Source organism: Chrysemys picta, chromosome 2, assembly GCF_011386835.1.
Source record: "Chrysemys picta bellii isolate R12L10 chromosome 2, ASM1138683v2, whole genome shotgun sequence".
Classification (NCBI taxonomy): Eukaryota; Metazoa; Chordata; order Testudines; family Emydidae; genus Chrysemys; species Chrysemys picta.
The window spans coordinates 66,702,371-66,728,663 of record NC_088792.1 but is presented as its reverse complement, the minus strand read 5'-3'; the positions used below and the strand labels follow the sequence as shown (position 1 = coordinate 66,728,663).

Below are 26,293 nucleotides of genomic sequence, written 5' to 3'. Positions count from 1 at the left end.
CTTCAGATCTCACCAGGGACCTGGACTTCTTTGGAGCTGGCTCCCTAAGGTTAGAATCCACACTCCTCTTTTTGGAAGCCTCCCCCGAAGCCTCCAAAGTCTTCCAAGGTATCTCCCTGGTGACAGATGTACTGTGGGGAGGGGCATTGTCTCCTGACCTGACTCAGAAGCTGGCCAAAGGGAGCGTTCTATCATTAGCTGTTTGAGTTTAATCTCCCAGTTTTTCCTTGCACTGGACATGAGGGCCAGGCAGAAGTTGCACTTCTGGGAGACATGGGACTCCCCCAAGCAATGGACACACTTTGAGTGACCATTGCTTAAGGGTTATAGTCTCTCAGCAGGAGAGGAAATGTTTAAAACTTGATGAGCCAGGCATGTCCTGCCAGGAAAAAAAGTTTCCCGAAGGGGAAAGAGGAGTAAAGCAATCCTCGCACTGCTTATCTAACTACAAATACATGAAGATTGTTTTTATAGTTAGTTGTTAACCACTATAGAAATATTAGAAAAGCCAAGTCCACCCAAGGTGGACACACTAGGACTCCACCTCAGGCCGAGGCAGTTAAGAAGGAACGGAGACCCTTATTTTTGCAATCGGTATCTGGCATGAGGAGGCATAGGGCACAGCCCAAATGGACACTTCTAATTGAAAATCTCCTATCAGGATCTCAAGAGATGCACCTGCACCTGAAGCAAAGCATCTCTAGGGATACTACTCAGAGAAGACACCTTAATTTTGGTAAGAAAGTTCTACCAGTCCTGAATCTGCTTCAAGACAAACTTGGATTCTGAAGCTGTTTTCAGATTTTGGTGGCCCACACAGCCATAATAAGACTTGTGCCTTTACTAATAATTTTATCTTTAAAATGTGTTTGTTTATATATTTTTTATACTAGTAAATAAGAGTCACAATAATAGCGTAACAAAATACTGAGCACTGATTTTAGTACAAATTTTCTAAGAACCCTCGACAGTACTAGTTTTCCTCTCTAATTTCCTCAACAGAATTACAAGACTTAAAAGAAAACATGGAGAACTGATGATGTAATGGCTGCATACTCAGATGTAATTTGTCCATGACCACCAGCTTTAGTTGGGAAAATCCAACCTCTTATTAAACACTAGCCACATAAATGAAAAAGGGAACTGCAGACAACACAATTGTTCAGGTCTTCTCTTCTGGAAGAGAAGCAAATAAGTATTCATGAGAGTAAGTCATCTCTTACTCCAGCTAAGAGAAACTTTTTTTAAAAGTAAATTACATAAATTTACTACTTTAATTGGTTAAAGAAACATAGGGGGAACATCACAGACTCCATGAACAATTTTGTCTTTAATGTAACAAGACTACTGTACAACAGGTGAAAGGCAAATTATTTTATCCAAAGGAACATATTACTTTCTTGGTTTAGTTAGTACATATTTTAAAGTAATTCTTCAAATATAAAATGTTTTTAGATATACATACTGATGGTTACATAGTGGAAAGAATGTGCAAAATTAAGATGTCAAAGATTTTAAAAACCCTAGTCCAAAAAAAAAAAAAACCTATTTGATTCTGTATGAAAACCATATACGATGAGTTTCTCCAAACACTACTAAATGCAAATGAAACTGAATGGTAGCGATTTTTAAACAATTATTTTTTAGTCATCCTAAGCATAACAGTTCCTTTCAATTCATAAAAATACTTCTTTAAATGTACTTTATTTAAAGTTATTCGCTAAGACAAACATAAGTAAAAGTAAAGTATTTGCCATAAATTATTTTTTGTTGCAAGCATGTAGTCTCTCAATACATGCAACTACATTACATTTCTGAAGTAGATTAGAAAACTATATTTTCATAGGATAAGTTTTGTAATGTTCTGAATCAACAGTTATCCAAAGAAATACATCACAAGGTTACTATGAGAAACATCCTTTTATTACATACTGTAAATTTTAATATTTAATCATGCTCCAATTATCATGGTCAAGAGAAACCTCCGGTCATTCTGTATAACTGAACAGCACCAAGAAATTAGACTTTGTTTCTGAGGCCAATTACATCCAAGTTCTCCCTGTGTCCTTACAGGTTTCACTAAACAGGGAATAAACAGAGACACATATATACAAGGTGGATTTTTTTCCTTCTAGAATATTAGATTGAGAGGCTAACCTGACAATTGCTGATAGGCCAAAGATTTACCTTAACTCCAATTACACTGTAGAGTATTGTATACTGAAAGTAGCATTTAGATATCTGCATTAAGTTATATGAAAGCTGCATTTTCTTTTCTGTAGGTGGACTGCCTGTTGGAGATGTTTTTTAAGCTTGACTACCAAAAAAAAAACCCAAACAAAAATTACTTATACTTATCTAGTCAAAATTTAAAACATTCTGCTCAAAGTGCATCTGAACATGCTTTTCAAAGCCTTGCTGATCATAGTCAGGAGGGAACTGCTCACTGCACATGGGGCACACCTTCCAGTGACTTTCGACATGTTCTTCAAACTTGCTCTGGTCATAGTTAGGAGGAAACATCACTTCACAAAGGGGACACTTCTTGTGCACATCAAAACTTGGGAGAAAGAAAAAAGAAAATGAAACACTGACACAATGTATCATTGAGTAAAGATGAGAAATAAAGGTCTGATCCTGTTGCCACTGAAGTCAATGGGAGTTTTGCCACTGATTTAAATGGGAGCAGGTTTAGCCCCCTAAGTATCCAAGTAAGTGTTTTACAGTTAATTAGAACAGACATTAACTGAAATGTTCAATACAGTTAAAACAGTTTTATATTGAAATTCCAAAATAACATGGCGTCAAAAAGGTTACATAATTTTGACATAATTCCAGCTACTACTGAATGCAAACTCTACTGAATGTCTTAATGACCAAGCAGGTTCTTAGGAAACCATTCTCTCTTCTCATAAATGCTTAGTCTGCTCTTAGCAAACATAACACTTTATAAAAGTTCTTAACTAAGACTCACAATTAGGTTGGCAAAAAAAAATTTCATTTATGTGCCAAAAATATTGTCATGTTCTGTGAAATGAGGCATAATGCCAACAGTCCTCCAAATTGCACATCTAAGAGTGAATTCCCTGGTAATAATGAACACCACTTGGAAGTTCTGAACAGTAACATTTTTTCTTTGAGTTGGTGACAGTGCTGAAAGATATGACAAATTTACCTGGAGTCAAAACAAAAACCTGTTCCACGCTCATGTAAGAGAAGACTTGGAGGATCAGGAGCAGAAGGTACAGTTTCATCATCATCCTATGAAAAAAAGTGCAGTGTTATCAAGAATATCCAGGAGAAAACATGTTCTCTCAAATACATCTTTAGAGAAAACTTGGGGACTAGATTTTCATTTTTTACTTTGGACCTTCTGAAACACTATTTTTACTGGAACATACAAAAAACAAGGAGCTTGTTAATGAATATAAAAAGCTAAACAAACTGCCTTTTGACCAAGCACCTACACTATAAATCTGTGCCAGTGATACTAGAACACTTCTACCAATACATTTATTAAGGAAATACATTGGTCACCTGACTGCAAATGCCTGGGGCCATATCAGAACAAAAATCCAATGTTAAACCAAATGCAGGGCACCAGACTACAAGGCACAATAACATTTTATGAAGAACTAAAATTCAGAAATAAAATTCAGATTAAGAGTCTAACTTGACATCCTATTATCTAGAATTTCAATGGGGAAAAAAAAATCCATTGATTTAGATTCACATTCTTGCTTCCCAACAGTCAGTTTTGAGTGATCTGTATATGCTGCTATCGCCAGCCAAGCATGTCACACATTTCACACTGCAGTCAGGCACATCAGCTAAATTGCCCTGTTTGGCTGCTTCCTCTCATCAGCTCTGTCAGTTGTGTCCTCATTTCATGAACGCTAACAGCACATAAACAGCTGCAGCAGGCACTGATGAGGATCACTATGCTGATAGACAACCAGGTTTGCCTCAGAGCTTCTATTAAGAGTTAGCCCCAGTCAGGCTGCCACTGGAGAATACACCCAAAAAAATCTGTCTGTGGTGTGAAACTCTAAAACTGAATAAGCTGCAGGATACCCTATCCTGGTACTTCAATTTAGTTCTGACAGTTTCTTTCTGACAGTTGAAGAAACCAGGGCAGTGCTGTGTTTTGTTTTTTAATCAATCATAATGATGTCACAAATTTAGGATTTGCTTGCACCACTGCTCTTGTATAACACAGGTAAAGGAAACAAGATAGAAAGAAAAACCTTGAGAGAGAAGAAAAGAAAAATTAGAGTTGTGCATGTTTTTGATACTGTATGAAGTACAAGCCTACTACTAATAAACTTGTCTTCTGCATATCCTCTCAGGTCCATTCTGCAAATGGATACAGAAACCAAGAAGCTTTTCTAAGTAAATTCTGCTTATTTATAAAAGCCTTCAGCAAAACCTATAAAACATTCTGGAATCCAATCTCCTAGATCAGTGTTTCCCAAACTTGGGACGCCGCTTGTGTAGGGAAAGCCCCTGGCGGCCGGGCCTGTTGCTTACCTGCCGCGTCCGCAGGTCCAGCCGATCGCAGCTCCCACTGGCCGCGGTTCGCTGCTCCAGGCCAATGGGAGCTTCTGGAAGCAGCGCGGGCCGAGGGACGTACTGGCCGCCGCTTCCAGCAGCTCCCATTGGCCTGGAGCAGCGAACCGCGGCCAGTGAGAGCTGCGATCGGCTGGACCTGCGGACGCGGCGGGTAAACAAACCGGCCCAGACGCCAGGGACTTTTCCTACACAAGCGGCGTCCCAAGTTTGGGAAACACTGATCTAGATCATTTTTCTCCTCGTACTCAACACAAGCATGAAGTGTGAATAACAACATTGGGAGCCTGATTTTCAAAAAAATCATGTACAAAAGATGCAACTGCATGTCTACTTTGCACAGACAACTCATATCTACATTCAAATTGCACTAGGTTCTTTATTCTTATTTTTTTAATTATTACGCAGTGTTCTCAAAAAAAGTTAATGGAAACTAGACAGATTTAGAAATTCCTTCAATAGTTTTCTCCTCCTCACTCTCTGAACAACAGCTGCTTAATTTCAACTATTTAACATTTTCATTAAGCAGCTAGTGGGGCTTACTGCAGCAGATGCTAGAGACAGACATGTTTTCCTATCTAACATGCTTGCCAAGCACCTGCAGTAGAAGGGGCATATGGATTGTAAAAGCACTATTTGTTCCTTTTGTAACCAATGAGGAGAGTATAATTATTAATAGAGAAAAACTACTGGTTAATATCTAAAATGTTTCAACATTACATAGTAAAAGGTTGTTATTGCTGAAAACACACACACACACACACACACACAAATGTTGGGAAATCATGTTCTGAGCAAATCAGAACTATTTCACATTACTGTTTAAATATTTACCATGAGAAAATAAAAAACACAATTTATCTAAACATGCATATTTATAATGCAAATACATACCTAGTTTAATTTAAATCCCTTAAAACTGACTTCCTTTATAATCATTTCATTTTTATAGCTAGAAGGCCATTTCTTGGACACTTGGCATTATTTCAATGGGTCTGTTAACAGTATTCTAGATAGTGAAGCAGATGGCACTTCCCCCTAGAGATAGGGCTCTTCAATAGAGCTGGTCAAAAAAATGTTGTACCAACAGTTTTCCATCAGTTTTTCGCCAAAATATATACATTGACAAACTTTGGTATTTTTTAATATGTTAGAAAATAACATTTTGAAAATGTCAAAATGCCTCATTTTGGAACTAAAGGCTTTGATTATTGGTTTCAAAATTACTTCATTTTCAAATTCACTTTACATACGTGCGTACACACACACAAATAAATAAATAAAAGGGCTGAAAGCAAACAAAATGTTTCAAGTGACAAAACAATTTGTTTTCAGAATTTAATTTTGTGAAAAATACAAAATTTTTGCTGTTTATCCTGATTTGCCATTAAATGTTTTTAAAATCTCGAATTTTTTCACAGGACAGAAAATCTGTTTTCTGATCAGTTCTGCTCCTATACTCCCTCCCTTCCATGCTTACATATATCCTTTGTTTAGTGCAGAGCGCCAAACCAGAAAACATGCTCAGAAGCTATGCATCATAATCACACTGTTAATCTATTTAACTTCTTAGGGTCAGCAATCAGGATTTACCACTAATAAATATTAATTCAAAATGTCCTTAGCAGAGAGTACTAAAGATGAAGGAGTTAATGACTACCAGCTGTATGTTAACAATTATGGATGAGCAAAGAGACTCCCCACCTTCATCATTCCAGTTACACAAATTATAGTTAATGCTATCTACTTTAGAAAGAGCACTTGTATAGTCCTGAAAGAAATCATTAATGTGCCTTACTATTAAAGCATAACTGTCTGTAAAGAAACATCAGATAATTACTGAGAGGATTTATTATTACACACAAAGCTTCGTGTATCATAAATTCTACTAGGGTTTTTTAGATCACAAAACAAAAACCAATTATACTTGGAAATATATTTCTAGCAAACATTAAAACGTATAAAATGGTGCATACTGAATATGTATGCTTTGCACCATGTATTAATTACTCATAATGCTAGTCAATGCCTCCTGTTCAATTGTGGAAGCTGGATCAGCAAACAGTGGATTGTGCCTTAGTTCAGCTTCACTGCATGTGCATTTCTGCCCCATTAACACATCCAGAAGAAAACTAGATTTTATCAGAATTAACAAATTATAATCTTTATATTGAGGGTTCACCAGGTTTAAAGAATTCCTTAAACACATCAACATTTACTCTCCACGGTATATAAAATTTTGCCATGAAAGATGCTTCAGCATTTGTTTTACATTTCTCTATCTAGTAATTATGAATTTTGCTCATGAGTTCTCGATCTTATAGGTCATTGTTAATTACTCAAGCTAACAGTTCTCTATATTTCCTTGTGCTTTGTTTATTTTTGCTGTCTGTATTAATAATTATGCTGTCGATTAATCGCAGTTAATTCAAAAATTAATCGCAATGTTAAAAAATAGAATACCAACTGAAATGTATTAAATATTTTGGATGTTTTTCTAAGTTTTCAAATATATTGATTTCTATTACAACACAGAATACAAAGTGTACAGAGCTCACTTTATATTTTTTATTACAAATATTTGCACAGTAAAATGATAAATAAAAAAATTATATTTTTCAACTAACCTCATACAAGTACTGTAGTGTAATCACTTTATCGTGAAAGTGTAACTTACAAATGTAGATTTTTTTTTTGTTACATAACTGCACTCAAAAACAAAATAATGTAAAAGTTTAGAGCCTACAAGTCCCCTCAGTCCTACTTTTTGTTCAGCCAAGTTTGTTTACATTTATGGGAGATACTGCCTGCTTCTTATTTACAATGTCACCTGAAAGTGAGAACAGGCGTCCTGACAAGTACATGTACCATAAGGCACATACACCTATACATCATACCTATCAGATACATACCCTCTTTTAGGCTTTTTATAACAAAGTCTCTTTCCTTAGCTAAAAATTTTAGTGTGTGTCAGTTTATAGGCACATATCATCCTTGCACTGCTGCTTATTAGAAAGGTCTCATGCTACCAATATCCATTTTTAAAGTGAAGCTAGATTCACTCATGGCATGACAGGTGAGCTAGGACATTCTCAATAGTTTAAGAAAAACAAGATTTTCCTTCTCACATAAGAGGAACCCTAATTATTTGGTCTATTTAGAGAACTTTGAAATGGTTCAAAACTGTACGATATCAAAAATATCCATAGGAGGGAGAGCAGGGAATCTTATCTGTAGAGAGGACACTGTGCTACAGGAAACCCTAAATTAGACAGATAGGTATAAAGATTGCTACAGCTATTCAAATATCTCTTATCCGTACAGAAATATATGATGGTTCTCTAAGACACACAATGAGGATCAGCCTTGTAAAAGATTTATCCAGAGGATATTTTCTGTTTCTGAAGGTAAATACTTCTCATCAATGGCTTTTTATTGTTTCCAACACCCGTTGTACCTCTGCTGAACAAGAAGCCGCTACCCCGGAGAATCTGTGACTGGGTGCCTGGGATGTGCCACACTGAGAATGCCACACTCAGGGCAGACTGCAAGAAATAGGGCAGACAATCCCCACAACAGGTGGTTTATTATATAATTCGATTCACCAAACTAGTAACAAAAGAGCTTCTGCACTTGTTAACAAGAAGTCAAACACAGTCCCCTTTAGGCATTCCAGCCCTTGGCATTGGTATTGTGCTGCTTCCTATGTTCATTAACTCCATCCACAACCAAGGAATTCAGTGTCAGATGTGAGAATAAAAATTCCAAATCCTTGGCTGGGATATTTTTTGTTAGCACATTTGAATGTAGGTAATGCTGTGGCAGGAATTTGCCAGATTGTCTTGGCTGGCTCTAGAAGAGCTTCATTAATCGGAAGTGCCACGTTTCAAATTTGAGGCATGTAAAATGTCCAGGAGTTCATGATGGGAGTCCTGGATTTCCTTAAGAGAAGTTTGGAGCGAATCCATTGACTCATCAGTTCCTGGAACTGTCAAAAATCATCAATCCTGGACAGTGGTTGAGGCAATACAGCTTCATTCAGCAATGCTGAGGAAAATTGGTGTGAGGTGTTACCTTCTTGTCAGCCCTTGCCTCCTGCTCTTCTTCAAAGGTCTCCTCTATCGGTTCTGGTTGGTGAGGGGAAAGTCAGGGAATAGGAGAATGAGACTGTCCATGCTCCCTATGAGAGGGACTTGTGGCCCTTAAAAATTGTTGGCAGTGTAAGGACCACGGATTTCAATAAGAGCACTGAGCAGGACCACAGGGCACAGGAGAAGGTAGCTACTGTTGGGCATCCCAGCTGTTGAAAGATGGAGGTCGTCTATCCTCCCTTCTCTTTGCATGCAGAGAATAATGTCTCCTCAAATAAAGAGGAAACCCTTGGACAGAGAGCTCTAAGTCTAAATCACAGTCCTCTTCCACATAGTCTAATGAGTTGATAAAGTCAGAAAAGTAGAGGATCTTAACAAAGCAGTCGTGTCCCAGAAGATATTGGTACTAAGAGGTAAGCACTGGAGACAAAGAGGTCATTTGAGGTCAGTATTGGTATGGAGATAGGTAACTGGTTACTCTGTGTGGAGAGTACATTATCCATTACTTGCATCTGAAGAAGTAATGGATACTTCTTACCCACGAAAGCTTATGCTCCCAATACTTCTGTTAGTCTTAAAGGTGCCACAGGACCCTCTGTTGCTTTTTTCTGTGTGGAGAGGTAAGCAGGCACAGACTCATTTGTTAACAGTCTGGAGCACTGAAGTAGGTATCAAGGGTACCAAAGAGTCTGATGGTGCTGATCTGCTGCTTGGATGGACCTGATTCTGGGAAGCAGAGGAAGTCTTCCAGTACCAGGTCTTTCATGGTAGAGGCACGACTGTTAGAAGCAGTCCTTGATGTCTTAAAAGGTACCGGAAGCACTTGGAGCCTTGACAGTACTCCTCTGTGGCCTGAGGTCTCCAGAGACCAGGGCAGCTTTGAAAGAGATCTAACACTCCTGCTCCTCTTGTCACTACCCATCGACTTAAGAGCAGGGGTGGGCAAACTTTTTGGCCTGAGGGCCACATTGGGGTTGCAAAACTGTATGGAGGGCCGGGTAGGGAAGGCTGTGCCTCCCCCAACAGCCTGGCCCCCGCCCCCTCCTATTTCCCGCCCCCCTGACTGCCCCCCTCAGAACTCCCGACCCATCCAGCCCCCCCCCTGCTCCTTGTCCCCTAATCACCCCCTCCCAGGACCCCCCACCCCTAATTGCCCCCCAGGACTCTACCCCCTATCCAGCCCCCCTGCTTCCAGTCCCCTGACTGCCCTCCTGACCCCTATCCACACCCCCGCCCCGACAGGTCCCCCACGCCTATCCAACCCCCCCAGTTCCCTGACTCTTATCCACACCCCTGCCCCCTGATAGGCCCCCCTGGACTCCCACACTTATCCAAACCCCCCCCCCCGAACCTCCACCCCTTATCCAACCCCCGGCCCCCTTACCATGCCGCTCAGAGCATGACATGCTGCCCTTCAGGAGTGCGCAACCCCGCTGCCCGTGTGGCGGCATGGATGCAGGGGAGGTGGGACAGCAGGGGAGGGGCCAGGGGCTAGCCTCCCCGGCCAGGAACTCAGGACTCGGGCCAGATGTGGCCCACGGGCCATAGTTTGCCCACCTCTGACTCAGAGTGAAAGCCTCTCAGTACTGCTAGCACAGGTATAGGTGCCTCAGCCTTAGAGGCTTCTGGTGAATGGGTTCTTGAGATGGACGGGTAGCAGCTCTCAGTGACTGAGATCCTAAAGTAGATGGGGTATCAGAAGTCTTACCCCTTTACGCTCTCAGTGGCCTAAATCCAGAGGTGGTCTGGTATCAGCAGCATTACCCCATGACGCTCTCAATGACTGGGACCATGAGGTAGATGGGGCATTACATACAGACGGTTCTCAAATCTCTAGTCTGAAGCCAGTTTTAAAACTCATTCCATTATGAGAAGCCTGAACTTTACCTCCCTGTTCTTTTGAGATCTGCTTTTAAATGAAGTGTAGATCTTACATTTTGAGGGACTATGAGTATTCCCAAATACTTCAGACACTGAGTGTGTCTGTCACTAACCGGAATAGCTTTCTGGTGGGAAAGACACTATTTCAGTCTGGGGATCCCAACATACCCCACAAATAAAAGTCCAGTGACCCCACAAATGGGAAAACACAAGTAAAAGGGAACAGACAAGAACCCCAAAAGGAATGATCTACAACCGTATGCTATGTAACACCATTAAGGCACCAATAAAAGCTGGCATGCTTGACAGTCCGTCTCAGGCTGAAGGCAACTGTGAAGGATCTGAGGGCGATTCACCCACACAGTCCTATATATCCTCAGTTTGGGGCGTGAGGATGTGTAGGGTGCACGTATGGGCTGAATGATCACTGCTAACAAATTTCCAATTAAAGGCGCTGGGGCACATGCGCACCTGAAGCGGAACACCCAGAGGGACACAACTTGAAGAAGAATGAAAGTTCTGTATTGGAGGATTTTGCCTCATGCTCTGAGGCCATTTCCACAATCATTTTCATTTCAAACTACTACAGAATCAAGTTGTCCTGAATGTTGACCTGTACAGAATCAACTACTACTCAAGACATACTAAAAAGAGGATTACCATGTTCTCTAGTGTTATCTGTTTCCTCAGAGTAATTTGAAATCATGGAAAAATTATCCAGTGCCCCATCTAATCTAATATCCCGATCCCAACAATTGCGTAACTCAGGAGTAGGCCAAAAGCCCACAATGCACCTGACTGAACTGTGGAATACACATAGGAATGGAAAGTTCACAGTAATTTAGTTCCCAATTTCTCCCAGCCAATGTAATTGAAGATACCTCTTTAGCCATATAAATTATAATAATTTATATTGAGTTATAAGGCATGCATAGCACTTTACAAATGGTCCCATGGATAAACAATTCTTGCCCTAAGGCATTCAGAGAGTAAGCACAAATGAGTGGAAATACAGTTAAATTTACAATATAGAAAGTGTCAGACAGTAATCACTGGAGGACATACCCTCACTGTCACTGGAATGTAAATGCCACCCACTTTTTTTTTTTTTAATTTTAATGATCTATTTATCCCCCATGTATCTTGTCACGAGTTCCACGGTGCATAAACTATTTCTGTAATTTGTTTTATATGTTATCTTTTATGTGCATTGTCTTTTTTTTTATTATTCCTGTGGAAGATGATACAAGTAAATGAGTGGGTTTGGTATGACCTGCTACGGAGTAAATGGGAAGGAAGGAAGAAAGCTAAATCCAAGAGGTCAAAAAAGTATGAGTCACTCCCATAGTCCAAAACAGGATTGGGACCTCATTGTGTTTGGTACTGGGCATACATTCATAAAGGCCTTGTGGTCCCTGCCCTGAAGAGCTTTACAGATCATTAACCTGTGACGGTAAATTAAACAATACTGATCCTGTGCTGACTGCTGAGGGGTCACATCTATTCACCCTTAGAACTGGTGACTATACTAGTCATTTGTGCTTTGCACGAAAGGACTGAAATAAATGTGTGTGTTTTCCCTCAGCCCCTTCCGCCCTCAGCAGATGTCCTGCCTCCCTCTGTGCAGTAAAGTCTGCATCTTTGCAATCAGCCAGTCTGGGCTCCAAGGCAGTTCTTCCTCATCCTCGGCTAAACAGATCTGCTCCTTGCGGATTCCTGATCTGGGGAAGCAGATGGGAAGTGGCAGCAAGGAGACGATTCACAGGTAGAGGAGGGTATTTTGACTAGTTGAGGTGGAAAGGCCATTTTGGACACATTCCAGAAAAAAGGCCTGACCCAATTTCCAGTGGCCACAAGTTCTCAACTCACTACCCACATACCTACTGTGACTAATATTTTTTAAGAATCTTTAGGCAGTTACTCTGGCCATACTGCAAGCTGGGATCAGTTCTACATTTCCTAAATAAAACTAATCAACTTCATCATTAATAAAAACCTCTTGTATCTTGCACTCTTCTTATATCTTCATGCCTCTAGGAATGATTTCCTCTCTCAGAATGTCTAACAATTATATTCTTGTCACTGTTACTTAGTAATTTAGCACCTACTGTAGGTCCTAGAACAATTTGTTATAAAGGTCTATGTCAAGAGCAGACTCTCTTGTATGTGCCAGACTAAGATGTGCCAAGACAACAACATTTGATATTAAGCAACAGTTTCTCTGAAACTGGTCCTGATGTGCTGTTCAACCCAATCTACACATGAATTAACAAACAAAACAATGTTTTGTGGGAGTTACGGTTGAAGCAGGACATGTTCCATTCACCCAAATCCTTAAAAGAATGGAAAGAAGAAATTAATGGGAAACACTCTGCATTTATTTTCACTCCCATATTGCCTACAATGCTTTTGATAACACACTTCAACACTCCATAAAGCTCTCTCCTTCCATCTCCAGCAGATACCAAAAAGCCAAGTATACCCCATCTTCGCTAAATTTGCACTCTAAGTGCAAAACCTCATATGCTTTTATATCAATTATACCAACAGATCAGCACATCTGACTGTCACATATGCCATGTATTTGAAAGGTTATTCCATTGTAACATTGCAGAGGTCACTGCTTAAGTTTTGTGTTAGAAAGTCAGATGGAACTGCTAGTCGCTCTGTAGACCAGCCATTGGAGGAAAACTTGTCATACACATTTTCCCACTCCTAGTGAGTTACAACTATTTACTACTTAACACTAGAACATTGGTAATAAGGAATCCTCAATTCGATCCCTAGCTCTGCGGGAGAAGTTTGATTTATGATGGTTAGAGCTAGGATAGCCCAAACTTGTTTAGTGACTCTGAAAGGCAGTGTGATGCTGTGAATAAAACTGGAGTAACAGGCCTGCAACGATGTTGCATAAACTCTCTGCTAACTTATTAGAAAATGGAAATGGGGGCAAGTGTTAACAGCTCTTCCCTGACAGTCTTCTATATTGGGGTTCATGGACTTAGCCTAGCTTAAGAGTAGTGAATTATATGGGAATTTCAACTACAATTAGAAGAGGTAAGATTTTAACTCCTGGTCTCCTCTTCCCTGCTCAGGGAATTTCCTCTAGGCTAGAGGGATATTTGAGAAGGAGGTTGTCTCTCTGTCCTTCTCTCCCTGGAAATGAGTGACAGTATTTGCACCGCCTGCTGAATTTGTCATCAAATTCAAAGGGTTTGCCTTGGTGCAAATATTCTCCATTATGGCTAAACTACTATAAAATGCCCTATAGCCAAACACTACCCATGCATACCTGATATTCTAGGAATCTGCACAAGAGGAGCAATGATGTGGACAAATGACGGGTCCCAGAGTGCTTTAGAGTTCTTGCAAAAAGTCGTCGTCCCCCCCCCCCCCCCCAAAAAAAAGAAAGAAAAAAAATCCAGTACAGAAAAATTTCTAAAGGGCTGATTTCTGAACTCTTATTTTTTCTGTATCAATTCATTTTTCATCAAACCACCATGAAAAAAAATCAAATAGAGCTCAAATATTTTATGTTTTCCATCACAATAAGATATTTATCAAATAAAAGTTTAAAGCTCTTGGTAAACTGAGCTCTAAAACATATGATTAAATCAGACGTCTGCATGAGAAGATGAAATTATCCATTACAATTACCCAAAAAGAATTACTGCTTCTCTGATCTCTCCAGCATTTTGAAGATGGCAAAGTTAGAGACAAGTAGTGCACCCAAAATATTGCATTTGTATTCTTATGATATGGGCTTTATATACATGCAGATTCTACCTCAAGTTCTTCTCTACCAGAAAAATATTATTTCTGAGAGAGTCTCTGGAATATTTTGTGCAGTACTATTACTCCACCTAATCAAGATAATGTTTCTGTCATATATTTTTATACCCAAGAATTACCATATCCTATTGGTTATTAAATTACCATATTTCAGAAATATCTATTTGTGCAGAGGTTATGTATTTTACACATAACAAAGCAAGACATTGTAAATACCAAATTTTGCTGATAGGCTTCCTTCATTAGTATTTTTAGATTTTATTCCTAACAAAGCAACCATTGTTTTACTTGTCCTTTTGCTGACATTCTTATTTCAAAGTATTCGCCATCGGAGAGGCTTACCCATTTTCTAGAAAGTGAACTAGAGAGCTTACTAGTCTCTTTATCAAGGATTCCCACAAATTAGGGAAGGAAAAGACCTATTAGAACATCTAGTCCATATGTATACCAATGCAGGATCATTCCCTAACATGCATTTTAAGACTAGTGTCACTGTCTGTTTTCTTGTCTCCATCTCTCTCTTGGAGGATGCAATATCCAGTTCAAACTGCCCCACCTTGACCAAGAAGAAACAGAAAATGAAACAATGCTGACATCAGACGAGTTAGGAAATGTCAGGAAAAAGTGCCCTGTGCTATCTTAATTCACCCCTTTGTGCATATGCATTATGATACAATCTTTAGTTACATGATCACATATTTTTTCCACAAGGCTCCTGCCTCATTCAGTGGACAGGATGGATGGTGTTCACTTAGCAGCTATTAAATATTTTGTTTTATCCTCATTGTTCAGTGTGTGGCCTCTTGACTTTACTGCATATTATTCAAACGCCACTCATGGGCCTTTCTAGGACACTCTTCACTGTAGCATTCAAGTGCTTCACAAACATTTTATTTATCTTCAGAACACCCCTCTGAGGTGAGAGGGTGTAATCTCCATTTTACAGAGGGGAACTGAGGAACAGAGAGATTTGGGTCAAAAGTTTCCTCTAATTTTGGGTGCCCAATTTGATACACATACTCTGAAAAAATTAGATCCTAATTCAGCATTATATAGGATTTTATAAATACATTCAAAGCAGAGCTCCATTGACTTCAGTTGCAGCTGTGAGAACTCAGCAGTTCTGCAAATCAGATCCCATGGTATCAAGCTGGATACCCAGAAAATGAGAAACAATTAGTAACCACCTGTGTAAAGTTTGGTTTAAGTGGCTAGTATCATACAGAAATTCAGGGAGGAGGGGAAAAGATATTGTCAGTTGCTTTGACTGCCTATGCAACTTCTTCTATCAGTCTCCAACTCAGACAATAACTTTGCCCCTAAGTCAACCTTGACCATGAATTTTTTCCCACCCATTCTTGGCTACAAGTCTACTTTATCTAGAATACTGTCAGAATGAGCACTCTTATTTACTATCAGGACTACAACAATTCCCTCAAACTCTTTACGTTGTTTCTCAAGATAAGTAGTTTTGGGGTGAGACTGGGGAGGCTATAATGTGGTGGTCAGACAACCATCTTCTATCACATTTACAAGCTGAAATTCAAACACTGTCCTGCTGGTTTTCAAGCCAGTTTGTGGGCTTGCACCATCCTGTTTCCGAGACATCAAAGCCATTTAATTTCATACATGCACACACAACTCAGGTATTGTCTTCTCCTCCCTGCCACTATTTACAGTTGGAAAAAAGCAGAGGTGCTGGATCCAGGACACAGGCTGGAAGGTCGCCCTCGAGCGCACCCTCAAAATGCCTGCTTATTACCCGGTTGGTTGCAGATAGAGCTCGAGTGAGATGAAAGGGCCGGCTGATGGTCTGCCGGCACTTACAGCCTTGCCCTTCTTTTGGACGGGTTCCGGTTGAGTTTGGGTCCCGAACCTGCAGGACTGTTGCGGCTTAAACAGCTTCCTCTCAGGCCCCGGCGTGTAAAGGCCCAGAGAGCGCAAGGTAGTCCTGGAGGCTTTCAGGCCGTGTAATTTACTTACTGTCCGTTCCAAAAACAGTGCCAGGCCATGAAATCTGAGGTCCTGGATGGACTGCTGAACCTCCACGACAGGCCCAACGACTGCAACCAGGATGCATGCCTCATAGAAATAGCTGAAGCCATGGTCTGGGCCACAGAATCTGCTGCATCTGAGACCGCTTGGAGGGCTGCCCTGGCCACAGTCCTGCCCTCATTGAGGATAGCTGGGAATTCCTTCCTGGACTCCTCTGGCAGTGAGTCCATGAACTTAGCCATGGACTGCCAAATACTAAAATCACAGCAGCCAAGCAAGGCCCGATAGTTGGGCACTCTCAGCTGGAGGCTGGACGTAGAAGATCGAGCCTCTTTGCCTCCTTTTTCTTAGGAGTCAACCCCAATTGGCCTGGTCTATTGTGCTCATTGGCTGCTGACACAACCAGTGAGTGTGGGGCAGGATGAGTATAAAGATATTCAAAACCCTTAGCGGTGACGTAGTACTTTCTTTCCACCTGCTTAGAGATGGGGGGGGGCAGGGAGGAAGGCGTCTGCCACAGGGTCTTGATTAGTTTCATCACTCCCTCGTGTACTAGCAATGCCAACCTGGAGGGGCACTTAATACATTGAACAGGGAGTCTGAGGGCTCTGCCAGCTCCTCAGCTTCCAGCCCCAGTTTGATGCCACCCTCTTCAAAAGCTCTTGGTGGGCCCTTGCACCATCCTGGGGGACTGCGTGAGAAGCCCCCGCTATCACCTCATCTGTCAAAGATAAGGAGGCAGCAGGTACAGGTGGGTCTGCCAACTCCACTGCTTCTGCCAAAGGAGCCTCAGCCGAGTCTGTCCCTGGGGAGCTTGCTCTGACTCCACATCCAAGTCAGGTGGTGGGCAGGAGACTGTCACCAACTGTCTTTCGGGTGCCCCTGCGACCAACCAATGCCCCTGCGATGGTTGGGGAAATCCCCAGGGGTTCCATAGTTGCAAGGGGGCCAGCCCCTGGCCTTGGGGCCAGGCGGCCACTGGTGGCCCAAAGGGGAATGCCAATGTCCCCTGTGGGTGACCTTGGCTTGCAGGCAGGTCTTCCTCCTCTGGCTCTATATACTTCCTCCTCACTGTCTGAGCCCAAGGAGGGAAGAGACTTGTCTGGGGAACCAGAACGGTTCTGAGGCCCCCTATCTACTCCATTCCTGTCGGCTCTCTCTGCAGACCTCCACTGGGACGATGGGTCTCAATGCCGCGACTCCGGTGACCGGCGGATCAGCAACAATACCCTGGTGATCAATGCCTCACACTTTGCCACTCCGTAAACCAGGACCGAGAGTGAGAGGATTGAGATCTCGGAGACCGTTGACATGCTCGTGGTGATCCGTACTGGCAATCCAGAGACTGGTGATGGGACTCCAATGATGGAGGAACACTGCCTAGAGTCCAGGGACTGACACCAGGAACTCTGGCAAGTAAGCCAACCCCCAACCAGGGACTGGTGGCGCTGTTCAGGCGAGCGCCGGCAGGGTGCCCCCTGCAGCGGTGAGTGGTGCCGCACTAATGGAGACCAGGGCAGGTTTACCTCTCGAACGGGGCACTTCACTGGCAGGCGTGGATAGCACCACTAGGTGCAGTGTGCCTCTGCTGCTTCCCAGAGCAACGAGCAGGTCTGGAAGTGGGCTCAACAGCTCAATGGGAGCTGGAGCCTGGCAACTGTCCGGAGGGGAAGAGCCACCCCTCGTGGGTCTTTGCTCTCCTCTGGCTCTCTCCCTCCCTTTATGGGATGTATGTGAACACCCTCTCCTGGCCCTTCTTTGCATTTTTAGCCAGTACCGTGGATGAGGATTGGCGCCGGTCAGCAGTTGGTGTCGGCAGCATGCTCTGCATTGAGGCCACGGTGCTTGGAGCAGAAACCGATCTCATCAGCTCCGAGGCTGGTGCGAGGGCCGACTCCATAAGGAGTGCTCGAAGACGAACGTCCGCTCCTTTTTTGTCCGTGGCCTGAAGCTCTTGCAAATGCGACACTTGCCGCTCATGCGGGTTTCCCCTAAACACTTCAGGCAGCTTCTATGAGGATCACTGAGTGGCACAGATTTTTTGCAGCAGTCACAAGGCTTGAAGCCCGGGGACCAGGGCATCCCCCATCCCTAAGCTAAGTCCCATATGGGACTAACCAACTAATTCTAACTTTACACTAAGGGAGCTATTAAACTATACAACTTTCACAACTATATACAACGAATTCGCTACTAGGCACAGTTGAGATAGGAAAGCTTGCCGAGGCAAGGAGACGTTCCAGCACTGTCACAGGCAGTAAGAAGGAACTATGGAGGGGGAGCCAATGGTGCCCCTTATACCAGTGCATATACACGTCACCCCAGAGGGCACCAGAGCCAGTACCCTACGGATATACTGAGGGAAAAACTTCCGACACCGGTGCATGTGTCGAGCACACACACCTACAATGGAACCTATAATAGAATGGACATGAGCAAGCACTTGAAGAAGAATTTTGACTTATTCACATATATCCCCCTCTAGCTTTTATTTGGAAACTAATTATGTTTTACCATTCTCAGTCTATTTCCATTTGACAGGAAGAATATCAATTCTTATAGTATATTAAAATATAAATTGCTATTTGATGTGAGAAAAGAAGTATCTTCTTGACACATTTACCTGAAGTTGTTTCCTATTTGAGCATATTAGGTTCCTTCCATCTCATTACAAAATCTAAGCTGTGTCAGCAAATGAGCACAAGACTCTAGCACTGTTTCTCTGGGGTTTGCGAAAGGGCAAAACACATAGATCAGGAAGAACACTCTGCTAATTAAACTGCAGCAGATGACTCAAGAAGAGAAGGGCTTGTCATAAGTAATGTCTATGCCAAGAATGATCAGATTAAATATGCAAAATGTGAAGAAAAGGTGGGCAACAGCACAAAGCTGATATTCCAGACCTTAACTAGGCTGCAATAGTTCTGACAGTTTCCCTAATTATTCACAATAATGGACATAGGGTTCAAAAGGCAGGAGGAAGAAATACATTTTTCTCCATTATAGGTGCTGAGCACCAAGGCTAAAATCATGCCTGTCTGAACACTGATCAGTTTCTGCAAAGGTTAATAGCAATTAAATGTGGCAAACTAGACTAAATGAGAAACAGGTCATGATACCACCGTACTTGCAAAGAGCACAATACTTTGTAGAAAACTATTTCTGAAATATTTCTTAAAGTAGCAACAGCATCTAAAAACTGAAACACAGTAAAAAAACCTGTTCAAATTAAAACATACATATAGTTTTAATATATAGTTTAAGTATAGTTTTCTTCATAAACCAGTTCACTAACCCCCATTTTTCTTTTTTATACGAGAGTATTTGAGCTAACCAAATAAAACAAAAAAATAAAGATTCCTAACATCCCTTAAAAGATATGTTTGACCCTAAAAACTCCTCAATGCCAACAGTAACAGTAGCTCCTGACAGGCCTGACAAACTCAATAGATCCAACACATTGCTTTCGTAGTATTTATCCAATGAGGGTCAAGTGAGGTATCTAATAAAAGTTTATGTCATTCTGAGTCTCGTAATAGTTGCGAGATGGATGGATGAATATTTAAAAGGTTTCAGAGTAGCAGCCGTGTTAGTCTGTAGCCGCAAAAAGAACAGGAGTACTTGTGGCACCTTAGAGACTAACAAATGTATTTGAACATAAGCTCACGAAAGCTTATGCTCACATAAATTTGTTAGTCTCTAAGGTGCCACTAGTACTCCTGTTCTTTAAAAGGTTGTGTATGTACTGAAAAGATCTTTTAAAATCTGTGTCCCAGGCAAGGTGAACAAACAGTTACACCAGACAAAGGGATGTAGATTCACCTATCTGCCTTGGTTCATATGTAGATTAAAGCATTGTAAGCCAACACAATGGAAGCACTGTTTTGCATATAGTCAACAGGAGGATGTGAAGGCAACTTGGAGCCAGCACACCAGGAGAAGCAAAAAGACGGTTATCCATTCACTAAGGAAATGAAGAGCGGAAGGTATTCATGAACTCTTGGATCCTGGGTGAGTGAAAACCAGCTAGCTCTACAAAAGACTGAATCCTTGGGGGGAAAATCTACTTAGCTACATAGAAAAAGTAACTGTTGATAAACACAAACCCAGGTTTGCATTCTATGTTTTTGTTTTATATGCAACAATTTTTGTTTCCATTATCCTTATTTACAATCTCTTAAATTTTAGCCTTTGATAATATAGAAGGGCATTTTCCATAGGGTTACCATATTTCAGATTCCCAAAAACAGAACACTGCTGGGGGGGGGGGGGGGGGGGGGGCGTAGAGCTGGGGATGCTAGAAGGGGTGCAGTGTCACTCCCTGGCATGGGTGGCTGGCAAAAACCCAGGATGCAGCAACAGCTGTCATTCAGCACCTCTTTGTGGGACACTCTTCTCAGGGCTGGGAACTGGGGCCTGGATGGGCGGGATCTGGCAGCTATGGCTTGCAGGGGAATAGACCAACCTGCTGCGGATGCAGGGAAGGGACCAATCAGCTGCAGCTTGTCTGCTCGGCAAACCCGCAGAAATTTCCTGTTATTGAAAAATCCGTCCGTACAGAGAAACGAAGCTCAGAGAAGAGGCTATGTCCAGGAAAACCCGGACGTATGGTGACCCTACTTTCAGAAGCACTCGGGCTGGAGCTCACCTACTGTTAACTTACAAGACAAAGTAAGGGGTAGCAGAGCCCTGAGGAGATTGTTTGGGTGGTGTTGGCGAGCCAATACTCAGTTAAGCACAAGCAAATCTTCCTCTCATTGGAGGCAGGAGGGTAACAAGGTGGCTCTCAGTCCAGGGCACTCCGAGAAACAGCGATGACCCATAACTCTTGATGGGGGTGGCGGGGAGTGGCACAATTTAAAGGGGAGGGACACATGACCGCCCCATGTGTCACCTCTGGCCCTTTTCCCACTACCCCTGCGCCCCCCACACCCTTCCTAGCCGGCACCACCTTTCCCTCACTCCCCACAGTTGCAGGAAAGGAAGGGACAGAACTCAGAGGTCTTCCCCACACCCCTCTGGGGGAGCTGTGCTGCCATCCCCGTCTCTCTTCCCTGCTCCAGGCACCTCCTAGTGGGATTCAGCAGGGGCGCTAGGTGCTGGTGCCTTTCCCAGACACATCCACCTCAGCTATGCTCAGCCCGACTCCCACCCTGGAAGAAACCGGTGGCGCGGGGGAGGGATGTGATTCCGTCCCCTGCACTCTCTGACCTCTGCAGACAAAGCGTCACACTATGAAGCCCTGGAAAATATATTAGCAAACAATACCATTTTTACTTTACCCTGTTTTAGATGACAGACAAGAGTTTCTGCCACTTCAAACTTTTGGTGGTTGTAAAAGGCCAAAATGGAAATTGTTTCAATGTTTAATATTTTCATTCTGTTTAAATATTTCTTTGATTCTGTATCTCTTGCAAATCTGTCTTCATAAATTTACACTTTGCATTAAACTATATGCCAAACATTTAATTCAGACACACTGGTAATACAATCCTCCAGCTTTTTTGTCTTGTCTTCGGTGTCAATTAAGTTTTCATATACTGGTGAGAGAATTAAAAACATCTGTGTTCTACAAGCAAGGCTGTGTATGTAATGTTAGGGAATGAGAATATGGTTATATATTGAAATAGCAATATGGACTTGAAATAAGTTAACTTTTTTCTTTTTAAATATTAAAGCAATCAGAGGCTATGACTCCAAAACCAAAATAAACTGGTATTAGAATTCAAAAGAGATTTCTATTACTTGAATTTTCATCATTTTGTGTGCACATTTTTCACCTTAAATAGTGCTCATCAGGTATTTTTCAATAAAATTTCAGTTCTGATATGCTTAAACGCATCAGAATTTTTAAATGCTCATTATAGCCAAGCAATTGTTAGCTCCTGGATGCTGATTAATAAATGAAGAAAAAAAAAAAAAAGTAAGTAAGCTAACTTACATTGCTATCCTCAGGGTCTTCCAGACCATCAGGCCGACTAAGGTTGCGAGCAGGCTGACTGCAGACTACGTTGTCTTCCAGTTCCCAACAGGAAGTCCTTACAGGCAGCCTTTGGAGCTCCTCAGGATAAAAAGCACCATCTGCTCCATCTGAAATAAAAATTAGAAGAACAGGCCTCTTATTTTGTAAAAAAAAAGTTCTGTTCAATACAATTAGTACACTTTTTGTCATATCAAAATAATAATGAAATCAAAATTTCAAATGTTTTCAGTTTAGATTTCATAAAACTAGGAGTTCTCAACCAAAGCCCAAAATCTGGTAAACGGAATGCACAACTAGAACAAACTTGGTGTGAGTACACCATTGTTCTTGTGTCCTCTTGAAAATTTTCCTTTTAGTGACCAGAGTCGACAGACTTATTAATGAATCCAACCATTTACGACAAACATATTATATGCCAGGATATCAACAGTCCAGTCCTACCTCTACATAAATAAAATGGCACCATTATTTTTAAATTGTGGGACAAAAGAAAGCTGAGGAAAATAAAACTTTACAAACCTCTTGTTTCCTGGATTGCGTAAGGGTTTCCAAACTGCAGTACTGGTAGTCTACTTGGCACTGCAGGAACCAGTCCACTCTCCTCTGAGTATGGACTGAGAAAATGTACATCTTGCTGAGAAATCTGTCCCTTAGTTATCCTTTCAGCTTGATTTTCTGGACTCCTGCCAAGTTCCTAATTAACAAAAAGTTTCCATGTGTTAATTACATTTTTAGTCAAATTATCAAATGTTTTAAATTATGATTAAATACATTGTTTAATTAAAAGCTTCAATTTTTTAAAAAAATATTCCAATATTTATCTGCCAATTTTCAGATCCACCTTTCACGACTTGACTGAGCTGATTAAGTAACTCCAGGTTTTTGTTAAGTTATCGATATAGTTAATAATGTATTTGTAAGAAATTTTATTTCGAAGTTCTATCATCAATAGATGCAAACTCAATAAAAAAGCCAAATCACCAATATTGTTCATACAAATATCTACTTTTGCAAAGCAAATAAAAAAAATCTGTTACAAAATACGTCGAGGCTCTGCTACTTTCAACTGATCTCTCCTTACAACTGAGATGATGTGCATATTGTGAACAATTCACAAATAAAATTCTTGTTTTATCTAAAAAAACACTATAATTTAGGAACACACCGATTATGCAGAAATCAGGTACAGGCTTGATGCAATACTCTAAAAATATTTCTCTTTTGATAGATGCATAAAAACTTACTAGATATATTGGGCTGGATCATCTACTGGTATACATCGAGGTAGCTCTGTTGACTTAAATGGAGTTATCCCAATTTATACCAGCAGAGGTTCTGGCCCACTGGGTTAAGTTTCTTGCTCTCAGTAAGAGAAGAATTTTAAGATGGATGGGCCTTTATTCCACCCATTTCAAACTCGAGAAGAAACAAAATAACATCACTGGAGAAAAAGTCAGAAGCTGTCCTAACTTTTTCTGTCCTACAATTTGTAGGCTGTTTGTTTATCAACCCCAAGGAGCAATCAAAAGAAGTTCAAAGCGCAGGGTCTACTTTCTAAAAGTCTGAGACACTTTCTGAAAGTGGAAATGTCCCATATGCTTATCTTTTTTTCTACAATATGGAAACATTTTTGCTAAAAACATGATGGCATTTAATACTTTAATTCCAGCATCACCTAAGATTAAAATAGAATGTACATCAAAGTGCTTGTAAAAGGTGCTATAAAATAGTCTTAGCCATAAGCTGGACTGCTAGGGTAGAGACTGATTAAAAAAAATCAAAGGCTATATAACTATGTAAATAAAACAGAAACTAAGTAATTTTATAGGTTTGAAGAGACTACAAATGAACATTTTTAGCATGCTATGTTTAGTGACATTTATAAACAAACACTGATAATGGAGTATAAATTGAAAAGCTGTTTACTGTACTATGCTTAACCTTTTAAATCATGGTTTCAGCCTAGCAGAGCACTTTGATTCTTCCTTGGAATTGTTCTAGCAAATTTATAGATATTTACATTACGAGCTTTTATAAGCTTCATACAATATTTTTACAGTTGCACTCCTCCTTATGTGTGTTGTTTAAAATGATTCCCTCCAGCTAAAAATGATTCCCTCCAAATAAATAGTTCTATCAAAATCCTGATGTTCACATAGCTTTTCTATGAATTAGAGAAATATGGTACAGACATATTTAAAAAAGAAAACCACCAATGTATTTGGCTATTCCTTTGTATGAAAAACAGCATCAACAGCATTTTGGGGTTTCTTTTGAGAAAAAAATAAGTTAAATATTCTCATTTTCCAACTAGTTTACTCTATACTGAAATTACTTGAAGTCACTGTTTATTAAATAAAACCGCTGTGCTGAATGCCACTCACGTATATCCTCTCTTCCATCTTGGGTCGTTCATGTAGCATGGAATGAATGTACTTACATATTTTTAACTAACGTTACTCTCTCCATTAGCAATGCCTTGCAAAAATTATCATATTGTGATTAAGACATTGTATTGGGAAGTGGAATAAGAACACCTACTAATAATCACCCTACAAAACACTGAAGATACTTTCAGCATTAGAACATCATCTTTAATATTTCAGCATGGATTTCATTAGTTTTAATCATACACATACTGAACTCGATGAGAAAGCCAGCTTTTGAAAGAGTGGCAGTTCCTTTTCAAACACTTATTTAAAAATCTGGAATGGCATTAGAAGGTATACAAATGTCCTTTTAGATAATGATCTCTTCAGAGTTGTAGTTTATCAAAGTCACACTGTAACATCTGTCAATCTGTTCTCTTACTGGCTGCTTGTGGAAATAATCAACAATGGTAGTGAATGCGTGTGTCTGGTTATAACAGAAACAATCCTTACGAAACAACAGTGGAAATAATTTATCAAACTATATATGAATATGCACTGTTCTTCTTAGATGTCAGATTAGAATTTGACACACCCACTTATCCCAATTTCTAAGGAAAAAAGAAAAAATTCTGTTCTAAGTATATGGATGACAGTTCATGCTAAACAAACAGCCAGTATATAAAAAGATTCTGCCTTACAAATTTCACTAGATTAAATGCAGCATACGATTAAATGTTCTGGAATTCTATTATAGCACAAAAAAATTATTTCTAAACATAGTATTTCCAAATATCAAGTCAGATGTTTTGATGTTTCACTATTTTTTGTTTTGGTTTGGGGTTCTTATTTTTTGATAAATAAGAAAGTTATTTTTAGAAATCTCACCATTAAATTATTTTTTATTACTTAAAAATCAGTTAATTCATTTTTACTGCATTTTAAAATTTACCTTTACATGTTTTATGAGTGGTCTTCTTTATATACTATTCCCCACTGTATCTCTTTAAAACAAATTAACCAAGGCTGGCTAGAGTAGTCAGGAGGGAGTTAAACTAATAACAAAAGGGGAGACAGTAAAAAGAGGAAAGATATGCACTCTCAGCTCAAAACTGAGATGTTGAGAACAAAACCAAGAAATCAAAGGATATGAAGAGAAGAAATTCTTGAATTGCCTAAACACCAATACTAGGAACCTGGGTAACAAACAAGAAGAACTGGAAATGTTCATTTATGAACAGAAATTTGATCTAGTTGGTACTACTGAAACCTAGTGGGATGATTCGCATGATGGAACGTTAAAAAGGTAATAACCATTGATTTTAGGAAGGATCAAGTGGGCAAAAGGGGAGAGGGAGAGGGAGTGGCATTCTATGTCAAGAGGCATTACCTGTTTCCAAGTCATTGATAACTAGGACTAAAATCATCTTACATTCTTTGGCTCAATGTCCTAACAGTTAAAGCACAAGACGGGGTAGTAGTGGGTGTCTGCTACAGACCACCAAATCACAGTAGGGAACAGGATGACCACCTCTTTATGCATCTATGTATAAGAAAAAAAACTGTGGTCATGGGAGGACTTCAATTTGAATGACATATGCTGGAAGTATCAT

The 26,293-nt window shown here is 40.5% G+C and overlaps 1 protein-coding gene across 4 annotated transcripts in view; it reads right to left on the bottom strand.

The window, feature by feature from the left end:
- Positions 1-1,311: 1,311 nt before the first annotated feature.
- TAX1BP1 (Tax1 binding protein 1) overlaps positions 1,312-26,293 on the bottom strand; it is a 92,554-nt gene continuing 67,572 nt past the window's right edge. For 2 of the 4 annotated variants that reach the window (XM_065583401.1, XM_065583403.1), the window contains 5 exons: positions 22,831-23,005; positions 22,270-22,418; positions 3,176-3,261; positions 2,464-2,560; positions 1,312-2,079 (listed from right to left, as the gene is read on the bottom strand). In XM_065583401.1, coding sequence (XP_065439473.1) covers positions 2,077-2,079; positions 2,464-2,560; positions 3,176-3,261; positions 22,270-22,418; positions 22,831-23,005 — 510 coding nt within the window. In that variant the 3' untranslated portion in view covers positions 1,312-2,076. Of the gene's footprint in view, positions 2,561-3,175; positions 3,262-22,269; positions 22,419-22,830; positions 23,006-26,293 lie in introns of all 4 variants that reach the window. The other 2 variants (XM_005296993.5, XM_005296994.5) reach the window with 1 other exon arrangement.